This window comes from Pantherophis guttatus, chromosome 2 (genome assembly GCF_059756535.1).
Source record: "Pantherophis guttatus breed Tessera chromosome 2, ASM5975653v1, whole genome shotgun sequence".
NCBI classification, from domain to species: domain Eukaryota; kingdom Metazoa; phylum Chordata; class Lepidosauria; order Squamata; family Colubridae; genus Pantherophis; species Pantherophis guttatus.
In genome coordinates this window covers 230,421,584-230,434,505 of record NC_142064.1, presented here as the reverse complement: position 1 = coordinate 230,434,505, position 12,922 = coordinate 230,421,584, and the positions used below count along the sequence as shown (strand labels likewise).

General features: G+C 35.5%; 1 protein-coding gene across 3 annotated transcripts in view; it reads left to right on the top strand.

Moving 5' to 3' along the window:
• The window catches only part of GRM7 (glutamate metabotropic receptor 7), a 496,237-nt gene extending 488,063 nt beyond the window's left edge, over positions 1 to 8,174 (top strand). For 2 of the 3 annotated variants that reach the window (XM_034431643.3, XM_034431644.3), the window contains one exon: positions 6,869 to 8,174. Coding sequence is in view for 2 of the 3 variants with exons in the window: in XM_034431644.3 (XP_034287535.1) it covers positions 6,869 to 6,918 (50 nt within the window). In the remaining variant the exon portion in view is untranslated. The remainder of the gene's footprint in view (positions 1 to 6,868) is intronic. The other variant, XM_034431645.3, reaches the window with a different exon arrangement.
• Positions 8,175 to 12,922: the final 4,748 nt, after the last annotated feature.

Genomic DNA, 12,922 nt, shown 5'->3' with positions numbered 1-12,922 from the left:
TCGAAGTCTTAGAAAAGTGTCTGAATATAAATTCTGCAGCAGAAAAGGGAGGAGCCTATCAATAGATGTATCATTACATTTTTCCTCCAAAGGTCTGCTCTAGATTTTAAATCAAGACAGCTTTAACATTTAAACAAGCCACATGCAGGGAGGTTTACATTTCTGAGTGTTGACGAAGGATGAAATTATGATCCATTGTTGACCTCACTTTTATAAATACTGCCTACACATTCCCAATTAGACTTCTGATTCTATCCAGTCTTGTAGTTTGTGATGTAAGTGTCTAGTATATTATTTCCTAAGCATACTCAGAAGGCTAATAAAACTATAATTAACCAAGGTTGTTGTTGTGGTCTTCTTCTTCTTTTAAATAAATAGATATGGCTATTCTAAGCCTCAAGTCTTTTGGAATATTACCAGTTTAACTGATAAATGTTAGTAACGATGTGAGGAAAGACGCCCACCAGTTTAGCATGGTAGCCAACAAGATTTATCTAAGGTGCAATTATTGCTAATTGAAAATGACCTCAAGGCAGAAGTTAAGGGTCCCAAGAGAAGACTATTGGGGGGGGGATGTAGCTTCTCCTTGCAAAAAGCCCAACAGACTGATTTGAACATTTCTTATCAGAGTGTGCTACTTGTATATGCTCCCCACTCAGCCATTACCAGTGTTATACAATTCACAATCAATCATTGCCAATTCACTCTCAGCTGTGTTCTTATTTTATGTTTCCCTATCTTCAATAACTTTTCTACTAAAGTACACAAATCATCCACTTTCTTTTTGTCATTTATGCATAACTTGCAATCATGCTCTTCATTTTCCCTTTGGAATAAAATATCTTGCTCTTTGATACCTCAGTGTTCATATCCATATTGTTTCATACAAGCTACCTATATTATGTGAGAATCATTGCTTTCTCAATCAACAAAATGCATCATTTATGTACAATACTCCCACCAGATATTCCTACCAGAAGTGTCTGTTGTATCTTGTCTTGCATCAAAGTGACATCCCAGATTCTTGTCTTCTTTCTCCTCAGTGGTAGGCATTCCATGTACATTCCTGCCTTCTTTTCTTCCAAAATTCCATGACCTCTTCTACCCATGCTCTTAACTGTACCACACCTCAGCTCCATAACCATGCTAAAGATCCCATAATTCATTTTATAGTAACCTTTCTCTAAATCAACAAATATATAATAAACTTCAGTATCATACAAATTGTAGCCATTTGTGAGAAATGGTTTTTAATGCTGGCTTACGTTTATTTCAAGGATAGTACTTTCAAGGATAGTACAGGTACTTTCTTTGTTAAAACTACTTGGTTTCCATTTGCATTTTTTCTAGAAAGTAACTTCCTCATGAATACTTATTTGTATTGCAGCGTGCATTCTCTTAATCTTTAGTGCCTCATTTCTGTCCTTTACAAAACATCATTATTATAATTCTATTCTGATTGTCATTTAACCAGAAAACAAAATGTATATCATCTTGCTATGATGACTTTTTTGGCCTGAAATTCCTTAGATGAACTTTAATGTATAGCTAGAAGCAATCTCATAAGAGAAGTCTTACAATCATGTCAGGAAAATTAATAAGTATGCATTAAGCAAGGTTCATGTTGTAAATTATTTAAATTTTTCTGAATAGATACAATGGAACAAGCAAACAAACAAATACTGCAGAAATGAAATTACTTTAACTGTCAGCCTCACAAATCATTTTCTTGTTGTTCCCTAGCAAGACCTCTTGTTTCTCTGTTTACTTCAATTCTACACACACCACAAATGAATCTTTTCAAAATTATATGAACAACTGTGTGAAATATTAAATCTTGTGGTAGAAATTAGGTTTTCCTTGAACTGGGGGCAGTGTTCAGTGTGTAGAAATAAAAGCAAATATTTCTCTCCCAATTTCAGTCCTATTTTGGTTCATACACTTATCTTTGTGTGAGAAACAGAACTATTAAATGCTGCAACTAAATTGCACTAAATGCACTTAAAGGATTGCATTAAAATTAAACATTCCAGGCTTAATTTGTATTAAATTATATTAAACATATATCTTATGTAAAATGAAAAAAATAAATAAAGAAAATTATAGCACTGATGTTCTGTTTGAAGATGATTTGGTCATGTTGCAGGGTTGTTTATCTATTATTCAACACTAGCCTGCATTTTCATGAGAATGACCAATATTCAACTGATGATAACTGGCTATTTCCTGCTGTAGATGTTAATAAGAATGCCATTATTACTCTGTTCCAAAAACATCTACCTGCTAGGAGAGGGAAATTGTCTGCCATGAGTACGTACTAGAGTCAGCTATGGTATAGGTCACCAATGTTCTTGCAGTTCAGACGTTTCTTCACATGGATAAATGAGATAAAAAAAAAATCATCTAACACCTCCTTACCAAATCTTGCAATTAGCTGCATATAAAAAGGAAACAACCCAAGCACAATCCAATAAGCGCATAGGGAAAGACAGAAATGCTCTTAAAAGCACAGCAAACAAAATTGATGGGAAGTAGAAAATGAGTTTGAAGTCAAGAGACCAAGCCACTAGACGTCTGCAAATTATCATGCTTACGATGTTATTTAATTACATTTCAAAGGAAGCAGGCTTTTTTATGTTTGCTTTAGGATTGAAATGAGCTTTTAGCCAAAGAAAGAAGTATATTCAATTGAATAAACACTTTCCTCATTAGGAACTGTATACTGTGCTATTCTCCAGAAGACCTAGAGAAATCTTTTTTCCCCCCTAAACAAATCTAAATTCAGGAACAAATTGTAGGTTCTAGATTATGACAGTGTGACATGTTGTGAGTGAGCAAATTGTAACAGAGGATACCCTTAAATACACTCATTTTATGACTCACCAAATCAAACTGCAGAAAATCAATGTTGCACTGAGTCATATTTGTGAAATTACTAAAAAAATTCCCTGCTATTTATGTGAAGTAGCAAAAAAACCTGCCTGTAAAGCAATACCAGCCAATAAAATGTAACTGGAAGAATAGTTCTTATAGATTGCAAATTCTGAAATCTTGTTTCACTGTAGTTTTAACTAGAGATTCCTTACTTACTCTGTTATGATAAACTCATTGTATTTAGAATACTAATATCATACATATGGTAACAGTTTTTATTCCTGTTTATTTAAGAAAATTTGTATGGTGCCCACTCCCAAAGACTTTGGGTGACTTACAAAAAATTTGTTTATTACCTATGTTTTTGGTTTTGCTTTACCATTTATCTTGGAATACTTGACACCCAATTTTTATTTTAATAGCTTTCATTCCATTTCAGAGACATTTACTGTGAGGCTGTTGTGACTTGACACCATCACAACAAAACATGTGTACTGCAGAGTCTGAACTGTGATTCTGAACCTTTCATTTCATATCACTTACTGCAAAGCTTCAAAACCTGAACTTGGTGTGTAATCCATTCTGACCATTTTGTATATACCTTTTATGACATCTAATGCAATTGCTATTATTACTTTCAGGATCTTGTTTACCAGGTGTTCGTATCAGATTAGATTTATGGCATTTTGCAGCAACAGATGCCCAAAATGTTACAGCTGATTTCGTTCCTCCCACCCCAGCCACAGAAATAATCAGCCTGCAGCTGCTCCAACACAGATTCAGAAGAGGAATTAAACTGGTGCCCAGCCAGGCAGCTTTCCTTTAATATAATCACCATTCATTTCACTGGGACTCCTAAATGATGCCCCCAAGTGGATCATATAATTCCATTTTTTGTGTGTGTATGATGGAATTCAAGCTTGTCTGAATAAATATTGTAGAATATTTATATGTGCATATAGCACAATGGGGTAAAATGTTCTAAATCGTGGAAATGTGATAATTTTGTATCTGAGTTTCATCTTATTGTCTGCCAGAGAGTGAATATTGACAGTTTCAAATACAATTTATTGGTGGCCATGATGGGGAGATAGAAACAAGAGATATACTGTAGTGATAAAAAGAAGTGAATGTGGCTGGTATATTAAGTATCTTCAAAATGTAAAATCTACATAAACTCTTTCAATAGGACTTTTTTTTTCCTAAACAGAATAGAAAGTAATCTTTTATCAATGACACAAAAATCTCTTCTCCAAACTGACAATTAGGGATTCATTGTTCTTGGTTTAGTACACTGGATGAACCTTGCTTGAATTTGTCATGCTGCTTAGTTACTAGCAGCACGATGCAGCATATTCAGAAGTAAATTTTATTGACATCAGTGGCTTTATTTCCAGGCATATGGGCAGACTGTATAACTGCAAATTGTAGGTCACATGCCACATATAGTCCTTGGCTGACTTCCCTGTAACCTGTGAACCCTTTACTAAGTCTCTGTAGTTTTGACCTTTCTTTTTTGCTATGTACCGGTAGTTGATTGACAATGGAGAAAGCATCAGAGTTCATCTATTGGCATGCATTTCAGCAATTATTGGAGCTGGAGAACAATGAGACTGCATTAGTTCAGATGCCTCCAACAATTTTCATTTGGAAAATACAGAGCAGGAAGGCACACAATGGTAATTAAATTTGATAGGAAGGAAGAGATGGGAAAAGATAATGGTGATAGGGAAAATGAGTGAATGCTTGTGGGTTTATGGACATATATAACAATGGAGGACAAAGATGTTCTCTTCCAAGCTTTGGATCTTCATCAGCACAGCTGCAAAGTCTGTGGGGGAGGAGAGAGTGTAATGATTCCCCAAGATTTGAATGGTGACTCAGAAAGTGAGCACCAGAATCTGAAGTTGGATTGTAGGGACACATTGGGGTTCCTGCTTAGGTCACTTAGTAGGTTCCTTTCTGAGCATCTTTATTTCATCTCCAACTGTTTCTTCTAACCCAGATATTGACAGTTTCCAGACGTTGAATCCAGAGTTCTTCTGTACCTCCCATTCATTCTGAGATAGTCATTCTGAAAAAGCAAAAGTGCTTTTTCAAGAGGAAAATGGATTTTCTTGTTTTTCTTTGAAGATGTTTCACTTCTCATCCAAGAAGCTTCTTCAGCTTCTGAGGTAGAGATGTACAACTAAGTATCATTGGCATATTAATGATACTTTATTTCAAACCAATCAATAACTTTAAACAACTTCATCTAAATAAAATGGTGGAGAGGGTTGACCCTTGGAGGGCCCGATGCCCAAAGCAGGAGCTAGCAACTTTCTTCTGTATGGGGGCCAGAGGCCCCTGCCACTTTTTCTCCATCTGATAGCTCATTCTTACCAGTCCCAGGTGTGGGGCTTGTTGCTCATGATGAGGCGACTGGTGAAGTCATCACCAAATGGCAGCTTGTGGAGGTGGTAAGGATTATCTTCAGTTCACTCATAGTTGGGTGAATATATTTGTTTTTGGGACCAGAGATGGATAATTTTGGATGGTGGTCATATTGAGCCCCTGTGTCATGGTTTGTGCATTCCTGGCCAGCAAGTTTTATCCTCTCTTCCCCATTACATAGAGACTGAAACTATCAACTCAAGAAGTAATGGACTCACCATAAAGTGGTCCCTCAACCCTCACCCCACCCAATTTTCACAGTCCAGAAGGATAATAAAGCTAATAGATTCAAAAGTCACCAAGAGATCCAACAAGACAGATATAGTTGTGCTACCCATCTTCAATATGTCATTGATAAGAATGATCAATATAGTTTCCATCCTGTGCCCTAGTTTGAAAGTTGTCTTGAAGTCATCCCTTTGCAGTTGCAGCCATCTTTCAGGGGAGGAAGGGCAAGGGTTCTTAAAATAATATTTATATTTCCTTTGTTTCTCTTATTGCTTAATTTATTGATACTACTAATCGTGAATAAATAAACAGTTACACAATTGGAATAGGAGTTTTCAGTTGAAAAAGGCCATTTTTGACAAGAACACTCTTAATTCATATGAAGGTCTTCATGTTGTATCAGGGCTCATCCAGGATCAGGGGTGGGATTCAGCCAGTTCGCACCTATTCGGGAGAACCGGTTGTTAACTTTCTAAGCAGTTCGGAGAACCAGTTGTTGCCTTATTTTGTTTTTTTCCACTTTACAGGGCTAATCCTGTAAGGAAGACAGGAAGGAAACATTCTGGTGTTGTTTCTAGCCTAATCTTTATTGCCCTGCTTACAGAAACTGCCTCTGTGGTTAACCCTTATTACATTGTAACAGCTAAGGTAAAGCGCCCATTGACGTGAGTGATGTTGAGTTGGCCACACCCACACGGTCACATGACCACTGAGCCACGCCTACCCAGCTGGTCATTAGGGCAGAGAACCGGTTGTTAAATTATTTGAATCCCACCACTGTCCAGGATGTATTGATCACTGAAATAAAACTTTTTAATTTTTTTTTTTAAAAAAACAATGTAAATATGAGCATGGACTTCCAGGTTTTGTAGGTTGAGAGGTGAGATGGCCCATTCAAAGGTCTCTTGTCAGTTGTTTTGTTGGTTTTATCTTTAATGACCATTTTGCTATTTTTTTTAAAAAAATGTTTAACTTCTTAGTCATTCAGAGTCACGACTGTGATATCGAAAACCATTTAAATGAATTTGATGAATTATAAATATATAAGAAGATTAACATTCTTATTATATTATATCTTGCAAGCATACTGTATCAGGAAAAAAAATGTTTAGGGACGCCAAAGGAGGATCTATCATTTTATTTTCTAAAATAGCTCATTTTTTAATGAAGTTATATTCACTGCCTTTTTAGATACCACTGTGAAAAATGTACCTTTGTTGCAATGCAATAAAACTTTCCAAACGGCAATATGTATACTATATACCATCACAGAATTTTTCTCATGTTTTTTTTTTTCTATTTGTGACTGTTTTCTTCTGTTCTTCCCTCTTAGGCCCTGCCGCAAAAAAGAAGTATGTCAGTTATAACAACCTGGTAATCTAATCCGCTGCATCAGACGGAATCATGGGAGGATGGAGATTTTCATCCATTCAGTCACCAAACCTTATGTAGGCCTGTTCCTGAAGCTGCTGAGTATGTACTGCTGGAAGAGTTGAAAGGCCAGGCACTTATATTATCATGGAGGATCCAAGTATTCCGAACAGCTGCTCAATGAAAATATTCTTACGATATTCTTGGCTTAATAAGTCACTGGCACTGCCATTAGGCTGTGATGTTGGACCTTTTTTCTTTGTTTGGGAGATATTATCTTTGAGCTCCAACCTGCAACATTGGCCCAGCATCTCCTCGGTGGATTGCAATTGGCAAAAGTGACTTTCAAGGGGCTATTTTTTTTTTGTCTTTATATGTACTTCCAAACTGCAAGTTTTTCAACTTTCTGTACAGTTTGTGAGGATTTTCTTCTTTTCTTCTTTTTTTTAAATTTTTTTTTCTCTTTGTTCTTTTCACATATTGCCATTTACGTTGTTTCGGAGGATTAACAATGGTTTGGAATGCACAGCCTCATGCAAGCTCTCTTCGTTTCACAGCACATTAAGTAGGGAGAAAAAAAATAAATAAAGGACACCCCCAGCCCCCAAAGATTGGGAAGCATTTATATTTGTGACATGGATGATCACTATGGAATACTTACAATTCATATACATTATTTTTTTATTATTATTTTAAAAAAGGGAGAAAAAAGTCTCAGACCAAAAACTGTGCTGATTAAGCGAGCCCCTTCCTTGTTCCTCACCTCCACCTTCGTCCTCTGCCTTTCACAATTCTGATGGCAACAGAAAAAGCAGAACGGTTTGCTGAGCTTTGATAGAGGTCGTCTCAGTATTTGGAATGCATGCCAGTAGTGTAATTTGTTCATATTTTATGTTAAGTATTTGTATTTCTACTTTTCTGATTTTTTTTTTATTTTTGTTTTTCATTAAGTATATAATTTTGCAATAATTTCAATAATTCTTATGCTGTTTGGGAGAAAGAAAATGGCTTTTACATGTCTTGAATTTCTTTTCCCTTCTTTGTTGATGCCCAATTGACTGACCCGTGTGATTAAAAAAAAAGAATTTTAAGGAAAAAGCATGTATGTTTTATACTGTTTGTAATAAGTAATTTCGTTGATCTTGCTGCTTATGTGCCAATTTAGTGAGAACAAATCTTTGCTGCAAAACTCCCCCCTTTCCATATTCTCAATCCTGTGATATTGTCCAAGAATGTATCAATAAAACATTTTGGTTAAATTTTCTTTATGTATTGTAACAATGCCTATTTTATTGGCATCACATCTGTATTTTGAGAGTTATCAAGATGAGAAAGACACAAGGATGCATGAATTTCAGCCTTTCTAGCAGGTCAGCTTCCTGCACAAAGGAAGAATGGAACATGAAATCGGAAGTTATCATTTACCCAAAGGAAATTCTATAGATAAATTATTCTGGTTTTGGGAAACTTTCAAATTTCTATGCATCCAATGGTAAAAGTCAGCAATCATTTAGAACTACTTGATTATAGACACTGATCATGATGAACATTTATAATATTCTGACTTCAAAACTTCATAACTTCAAAACACAGTAGATTCATGATTCAATCTTCAAATCAGTCCTAATCAGAATCCATGGGAATTGGCTCAAATAGTAGTAATAAATGTTTGATAGGTAAGAAAATGAGGAAACTCACTCAGCAGGAGTTACATAATATTTTTTGTACATTTTACTGATGCCCAATGCTTTTTTCTAAGTAGCAAATGTTATAGAATGTCCTGTAAAGAGACATGATACCCTACTAGACAACTTGTGATTCATTATTTCAGAGATAAATTGCTTCTCTAAACAGAGAATCAGTTTGGACAAATGGACAAAAAACAAAACAAAACAGCGGGAGCAGGAATGATTGCCTGCCAGCTTCCCCAATGACTTTCCTTGTAAGAGACTGGCAGAAAACATTGGAAATAACAATCATGTGACTGGCTGACTCTAGCATGGCAGCACTGACGTGGCAACAACTTCCAAATTTAAATCCCAGAAAAGTCATGTAATGCCTCATTTCATCCAATTTAATGTTACAAACAATCAGACACGAGAGTTTTAGTAGTATATAAGTTACCAATCACAATATGAAAAGGCTGCCTCTTTCCTTTGGCGAATTTCTGGAAATGATCCAGGAGTGTGTGTGTGTGTGTGTGTGTGTGTGTGTGTTTTTGAGAGAGAGAGAGAGATTAGATTTTATTTTCTATATGACAACTAAGTATTATGAGGATGTGCAGGTCAGCTGTGAATCACATTCTTAACATGCTGAATAGCTACAGTATGATTTCAGGAAAGGAAATTTTAATTCAATACAGCATGAAGCAAAAAGACCTTAAAAAGCTAGATATGTCATCGATATATAATGAAAGGGAAAAATGGGACAACCACTACAGGGAAACCAACGTAATTCATTCTGCCTCTAGATGAGAAACTGAACTTGCATACTAACTTCAGGCAAGGCAGCTATATTTGATTTTTCATTTGAAGATTATATTCTAAAATATTTATCATTCCATTTTATCTAAACAACACGGTAAATTACAGTGATGAATGGTAATCAACATCAAAACAAAATATGTGAACATAGAAAAAGGCTAAAAATGAAGGCTTCTGTATACGGTGACAAATTTGACTGAATTTTAAGACATTATTTTAAGTGGCTGAGAGCAAAAAAGGCTGGTCTAAAAAATTTTCAGGAAGTCTGCTTAATGGCAGCAGATTTCTGTGGAATGGGTATCTACAGAATTTCCCTTTCTTGCCCCTAACCATAGAACAAACCAAAGGAAAAGACAAGTTACATTTTTTTAGTGTGTTGTGATCTCACAATTGTGATCTCATAAATTGGACTGCATTTTCCTCCATCAGCCAATACCTTCCAAGAGCTGTGTCAAAGTCTGTAAAATCTATTAAGCCTTTTCCCCTGAGTTTATTGCTTGATTTGAAAAAGGTCAGTTTCTTGGCTGTAATTATACATGTTGTGCTTTTAAGTTATTTGTATTATGATTTTAGATCAGGGGTGAAATCCAGCAAGTTCCCACCCTAGAGTGGGGTGGGAATGGTGATTTTGCAATCTCCTTCCCCCAGGAGTGGGGTGGGAATGGGGATTTTGCAGTATCCTTCCCCTGGAGTTGGGTGGGAATGGAGATTTTGCAATATCCTTCCCCTGCCATGCCCACAAAGCCATGTCATGCCCACCAAGCCATGCCCACAGAACTGGTAGTAAAGAATTTTGGATTTCACCACTGTTTTAGATGTTATTAGCCACCCAGACGCAACACATTGAAATGAGCCCCATATAAATCAAATGTTAAACTCAGATGTGAGGGAAAGCCAATATATTAAAGGGAAACATTGTATAAGAAATAGCAGTGATTATGCTAGTCATGTCCTTGCAGAATTTTGGAAGATAGTTATATAGCAATAGTAATAGACCTATATTCTGCTTTATAATGCTTTACTGCATTTTCAAAGTGGTTTACAGAGTCAGTATATTGGCCCCAACAGTCTGGGTCCTCATTTTACTGATCTCGGAAGGATGGAAACCTCAAGTTGTCTTGATCAAACTCCTGGTTGTAAGCAGAGTCAGCCTGCAATATTGCATTCTAACCACTGTGCCACAATGACTCCTAGATGCTTCAAGACCTTCAATCACTTAGAGATTTCTGAATGCCTAATATCAGCTCATCTAAAAGAATGGATGTGTTTTTAATCAGCTAGAAATGTTATATGGTAGAAGCTACCATATTTACAAATATAACTAGATAAATAATAAAAAAAAATAGAAAGCAAGACTTCAGGTAAATATGTTTCAGTCAGCATTGCATAGTGTCTATACAAGAATTGTATGTACTTTAAAAGCACAGAGGAGGCATATATAATGCCTGAAAATCCCGAGTAGCTTGCAAATAGCACTTCAGGAAAGAATTGAATGACAAAGTCAATTGATTCTTTTGTAGAGGTTGTTTTGATTTCCCTAAACCTATTTTATTCAGGAAAAATGGGTGTCCCCTGTGCTTTCTTCAGAGTATTATTAGCAACGAAGGTGGCGATTGGATATCATTCATAAACTTTCTGTATATAATCATATCTACAAAGATATAGATCAAGGGTTTAGACTGTATTTTACAGCACAAGAAATATAAACCCTACAAAATTATACACCTCAATCGATTAGCTGAACCCAATCTGAAACTCTAGAAAACTCATTCTAGAAGTAACTTAGATGCCTTTATGCCTATAACTGGAGTGACATTTAAAGAAAACTAATATGTTTCTCACATATTTTAAAGAAAATCTATTCTATTACAATGAGATAATATTTTAAACATTAGAACGTGGGTGTCGTATTCAACCACCATATTCTGGCAATACATTCCTATATAAGATTCAGTGAGTAAGGAATTATCAGTAGCCTCTCGCTGTTCCAAGTTACACTGGAGACATTGCTGAAGTCCAAAAATATAGTCTGAATATAGAAGGAAAACTTGGTTCAAAGCTTTAGTTAGAGTTCTGGTACACATGGAAATTGATCAATCAATCAGAGTAGAGCTGGAAGAGACCCTGAAGGTCTTCCTCGTGCTCAAGCAGAAGACCCTATACCATTTCAGACCCGTGGTTATCCAGTTTTTTCTTAAAAACCTCCAGTGATGAAGCACCAACAACTTCTAAAGGCAAACTGTTCCATTGGTTAATTGTTCTCACTGTTAGGAAGTTTCTCCTTAATTCCAGGTTGCTTTTCTTTTTGATTAGTTTCCATCCATTGTTTTTTGTCCTGCCCTATGGTGCTTTGGAGAATAAGTTGACCCCCTCTTCTTTGTGGAAGCCCCTCAAATACCAGAATACTGCTATGATGTCACCTCTAGTCCTTCGTTTCTCAGACTGGCAATACTCATTTCCTGCAACTGTTACTCATATGTTGTTGTCTTGAGGCCCTTAATCATCTTAATTGCTCTTCTTTCCACTTTTTCCAAAGCCTCAACATTCTTTTTGTAATGTAGTGACCAAAACTGGATAAAGTATTCCAGATGTGGTCTTACTAAGGATTTATTCCAGGTATGGTCATTCTAAGGATACTAATACATAAAATGTTTGAATGCATCCCAAGACTCTCACTGCTATCATCCTGGATCTTTTGATCAATGATGTTGCAATGCAAATTAGAAAGGGAAGGCTTGTTCACTGTTCCTCACATATGAAAACTACATGTGAAGGCATTTCTTGAAGAGAGTTAATCAATGAAACCGATCCATATCTGAAACACTTCTGGTGAATTTATTTGATCCTCCCTTCTACTCCCATAAAAAACTGAAGAACGAATTGGAAGGGGAAAAGATCTTTTTGGTGTTGTATCTTTTATGCATTTTCCTTCTTGAAGTCTTTACAAAAATGAGAACACTCCTGTGTGGTTTATATTTAATGTTTCCATCTATGCTAACTTCCAGGATCAGCAGTAATGTTTTTTTATTAACTAAGACTACAGTTGTCAAATATTGAATATTATGTGTAAAAATCATAGCCAAACATACAGGCGGGGAGATGGTTCAGAATGAAGAGCTGGAATATTTTATTTCAACAAATCAATAGTTAAAGATTTTAAAGGATGTTATGTTGTTCTTTATGTTCTTATGATGAGAAAGTAGAGAAAAATATTTTCCCAAGTTTATTGGATACCTCAGATATTATACAAAAGATTTGGTGATTGGCTTCACAATATGAATTATACAGTGAAGGAATAAACAACTATATACCTTACCAAAGTATCTATGGTTCACTTTAATATCCAAAAATTATAAATATTGTATTGAAAAGAGTATTCTGCTTCTAATATATGAATTTCATTTTGAATTATATATCAGAAATTTAAAACTGATTAAAACATATGAAGAAGTTATGGATTTACTGAGCATTCAATATGGGTTAAATACATATTCTTTGACTTTAAGGCATATGTCATTTAACCAATTATTTTT